The 3,935-nt window shown below is 39.3% G+C and overlaps 1 protein-coding gene across 1 annotated transcript; it reads left to right on the top strand.

Annotated features, from left to right (window-relative positions):
• Window positions 1-230: 230 nt before the first annotated feature.
• Window positions 231-2,224, top strand: LOC106816351 (the record flags this gene model as incomplete). The annotated part of the gene is given in 1 exon segment (XM_014820929.1): window positions 231-2,224. A coding segment is annotated over 1 exon segment (1,676 nt), but the record flags the coding sequence as incomplete, so codon positions are not given.
• Window positions 2,225-3,935: the final 1,711 nt, after the last annotated feature.

Below are 3,935 nucleotides of genomic sequence, written 5' to 3'. Positions count from 1 at the left end.
CACAACATGCCATCACTACCGTGATTGGCTAGCGCGATTACGTAAAAACGATTCTGATTCGCTACTGTGGAATAACACGATTTATATAAATTACATGCAAATTATTTCCGTGACACGTGATAATTATTAATGGTAATGATAAATATTATTATTATTAATTATATTGAACTACTGCTCAATCCAACAACATACAAAACATAAACCTGCTACAACTTAAAAGATACAGTATAGCATCATAGGTCCCGGGTCTAGAGTAGGCCTAGTGTTTGAGGTTTGGGTTCAGAGTTCAGGGTTTGGGGTCAAGGATATGTGGGTCAGGGTCCAGAGTTTGAGGTTTTGCCTCTTCAAGTGGTCCAGCCTCTCAATTTGTACAGAATGACACATATTTTGAAGACATAAATGTGTAATATTTTCAGTATAAATATCCACAAATGCACAAGAAACTTTTTGTTAACTTTTAAAATATTTTTTTTTCTATTGTAGGAGAGAAGAAGCAGATGACCAAATACAAGTAGTGTAGCTATGTTATGACTAGTCAGTAGAAAAGTATGCCTGGAAGAAGGGAACAAGAACAGAGAGCCCTTAAGAGAGCATCAAAATCATGCGTGTCTCTGTCTACATGCTTCAAGAACATGGAGGCTAAAAGGCACAGACCTGGTGGTATATCTGCACTGACTCCAGATGCAGAAGGCCATGCTGAGGAGTCAGTGTTAGAGACAGAGTTGAATACTGCTTCGCAACATGAATCAGAAGCAGAGGCCTCTCCAGATGACCCAGCTAAAAACCAAGGGTTTGAGACAATAATCGAGGCTTCACATGCAGACACCTCGGAAGAGGAGTCATTGTTAGGGACACAACAAGATTCCTTTTCTCAAGAATCAGAAGCAGAGACTTCCACATATACTGCAACATCAGAGATTCCAACAGGTGAGCACCAGGTTGTCGTCACAGAATCAGACTTATCAGATTCAGGGATGTTGATACAAACATCATGCTCTGACAAAACAGACACAGATGATAATATTCGTGCACCACATTCACTGGATCCAGCACTTATAGTAAATGCAACTTTATCAGATCAGGGTAGGATACAATTTCTTCAATGTGGATGGACTGCCCCTTCTGACTTTGTCTTTGTACAAAAAGGAGGCAGGAGATACAAACCTGAGTGGGAAAAGCGGTACAACTGGTTGAGATATTCTGCACATGAAAACAAGATATACTGTGGTCCATGCCTGATATTCGACAATACAAGGTCTGACAAGTTCAGTACAGCTGGATTTGATGATTGGAAAAATGCAATAGGAATCAAGCGCAGTAGTTTTACCATTCATGATCAAAGTAAGACACATATATCTTGCATGAATAAAGCAGTTTCTCTTCTAGAAATAAGTCAAGGAGTAACATCAAGCATCAAACAACACATAAGTCAGGCCTATGCAGATGAAGTCAAACGGAACAGAGAAATAATGGCTTCAATTGTAGATGTCATACTGCAGCTGGGTAGCCGAGGAATTGCATTGCGTGGATCATGGATAAAGTGTCAGGATGGGGAGAAAAGACCATTAACTGGAAGTGAGAACGGATATGAAGATGGCAATTTTAATTCATTTGTTGAATGGAAGAGTCATTTTGATGAAGTACTCATGAACCACTTGCAGCACCATGATGGCAATGCCAAATATCTGTCACCAGAGGTACAGAATCAGCTGATTTTTCACATAGGAGATGAGATTCGAGATAAGATTATAGCAGAAGCCAATCAAGCTGATTTATTTAGCATCATGGCAGACGAATCAGCAGATGCTGCAAATCAGGAGCAAATGTCCCTTTCTGTACGTTATGTTGCGATTGAAGATGGGAAACCAGTGGTCCTGGAAGAACACCTTGGTTTTGTAGAGGTTAATCGGACTGATGCTGAAACTCTGACAAATTGTATGGTGGACAGTTTGGAAAAATGGGGTCTAGATCTTGGTAAATGGAGGGGTAAAGGATTTGATGGTGCTAATAATATGTCAGGAGCCAAAACTGGAGTGCAGGAACGTATAACAAACCGCTTTCCCAAGGCTAAGTATTTTACACACTGTTCAAATCACAGACTGAACCTTGTTGTTGTAGCTACATGTAAAAATGTTCCCAGTATCAGAAACTTCATGGATACTTTCCAACAGATTAGCTTGTTTCTCAATGCAAGCTCCAAGCGGAAAGCAATCATGAAAAGGGTNCGTGTACGTACACACGCACGCACGCACACACGCACGCACGCACGCACGTGTACGTACACACGCACGCACGCACGTGTACGTGCACACGCACGCACGCACACGCACGCACACACGCACGCACGCACGCACGTGTACGTACACACGCACGCACGCACGTGTACGTGCACACGCACGCACGCACGCACGCACGTGTACGTACACACGCACGCACGCATGTGTACGTGTCGCTGCTTTCATGAGTGTTGAACGCAATCATACAACAATATGCTAGGCACGCCTCTCAACAGCCAGCAGCCACGATGGCGTAGTGGATTTACACTGGAATTCATCAACATTTGCGTACGCAGGTGCTACGCTGCGTTGATGAATCGCACCTACGAGCTTTGCGTACGTACTTCGTAGAAACTCGGTGTACGCAATACACTTTACGCAACGTTGATGAATCCGGCCCCTGGTGAGATATTGCTCATGAGTTAGCACACTATCGTAGCCAGATTATGTTCTGACTGGTATATGCAGCGCGCACCTTACATGCACGATCGTCTTCCTATTTTTTTATACAAGTCTACTGATGAAATTTTATCATATAAATCTATGCTAGAATACCTCCACTTTATATTAAACGCATAATTTTTGCAAAATAATATTCTTTTTGGTAGATATTACGCATGCGCGAGCACCGTTACAGGCGTGTAATATGGACAGAATAAAAATTGCATAATATAGCTTGCTGAGAAAGTGAGGGGTGGGAGACTGAGGAAAGAGGGCAGGGAAGATAGCCGAGGGGGTAGAAGAAGAAAGGAGGCCGGGCGATGAACATGGGAGGCAATTGGGAAGGACGCAAAGGGGTAAAGTATGCGTAAATAGTGGAAGATGATGTATTATTAATACCAATATATATAATTACACCATTAATATATATTGTAAGATATTAGCTATTTTTCCTTGGAATGAAAACATAACTACAGGTAGTTATCTGATGATAATTATATCAAATGATTTAGAGTATCTTATTACTATCTGTATTGAGGTGTTGTAGTCCCTAATGTTTACACATTTGTTTCACAGTTTTGTAATTGCTAATATTAACATAATGTTACATTGTATATTCTAATTTGTGTTTGTTAAACATATGGTATAATATCAATTCCATTGTGTCTGCAATTCTAGCTTGTATTATTTATTTTTGTATTTATTGATCAATGCCAAATATCCTACAGTTAAGTTTATGTTAAACAACCCATTTAATTGTTCTAGTTTCTGTATTGCAGTTATACCAATTCTATTCTAAAGCCAATTTTGTTTTGCTTTGTTATTATTTTGAATATTATAATATTAGCATATGTTATGTTTTATTCATTTTTACTTTTATTTCACAGATTCATTTTACATTTGTGTTTTGTGTAATTATTATTCTTTGGTGCCAAACTTGCCACATAGATTTAAGTACAATTTAGTTATCCTTGGAATAATTATACTGGTTTTTGCCTTTCAACAGTTATGTAAAACATTCTAGTTTGTTGTCAGATCAAAAAAGTTTCCGACCCATTTTGAAAGCTTGATGATATTTTTGTCATATTTAACCAGGTTATTCGAAACTTAAGGAAAGTGTCTAAACTCATTAATTTTATATTATGATGCAATATTGACATATAATTATGGCTGGTATTATTTCTCCGGCAGCCGGAGAAGCAGCGGTGAAAACCATCG

Source organism: Priapulus caudatus, unplaced genomic scaffold, assembly GCF_000485595.1.
Source record: "Priapulus caudatus unplaced genomic scaffold, Priapulus_caudatus-5.0.1 Scaffold1356, whole genome shotgun sequence".
Classification (NCBI taxonomy): domain Eukaryota; kingdom Metazoa; phylum Priapulida; class Priapulimorpha; order Priapulimorphida; family Priapulidae; genus Priapulus; species Priapulus caudatus.
Note: the sequence above shows the minus strand (reverse complement) of the source record. Positions and strands in the feature narration are given on the sequence as shown.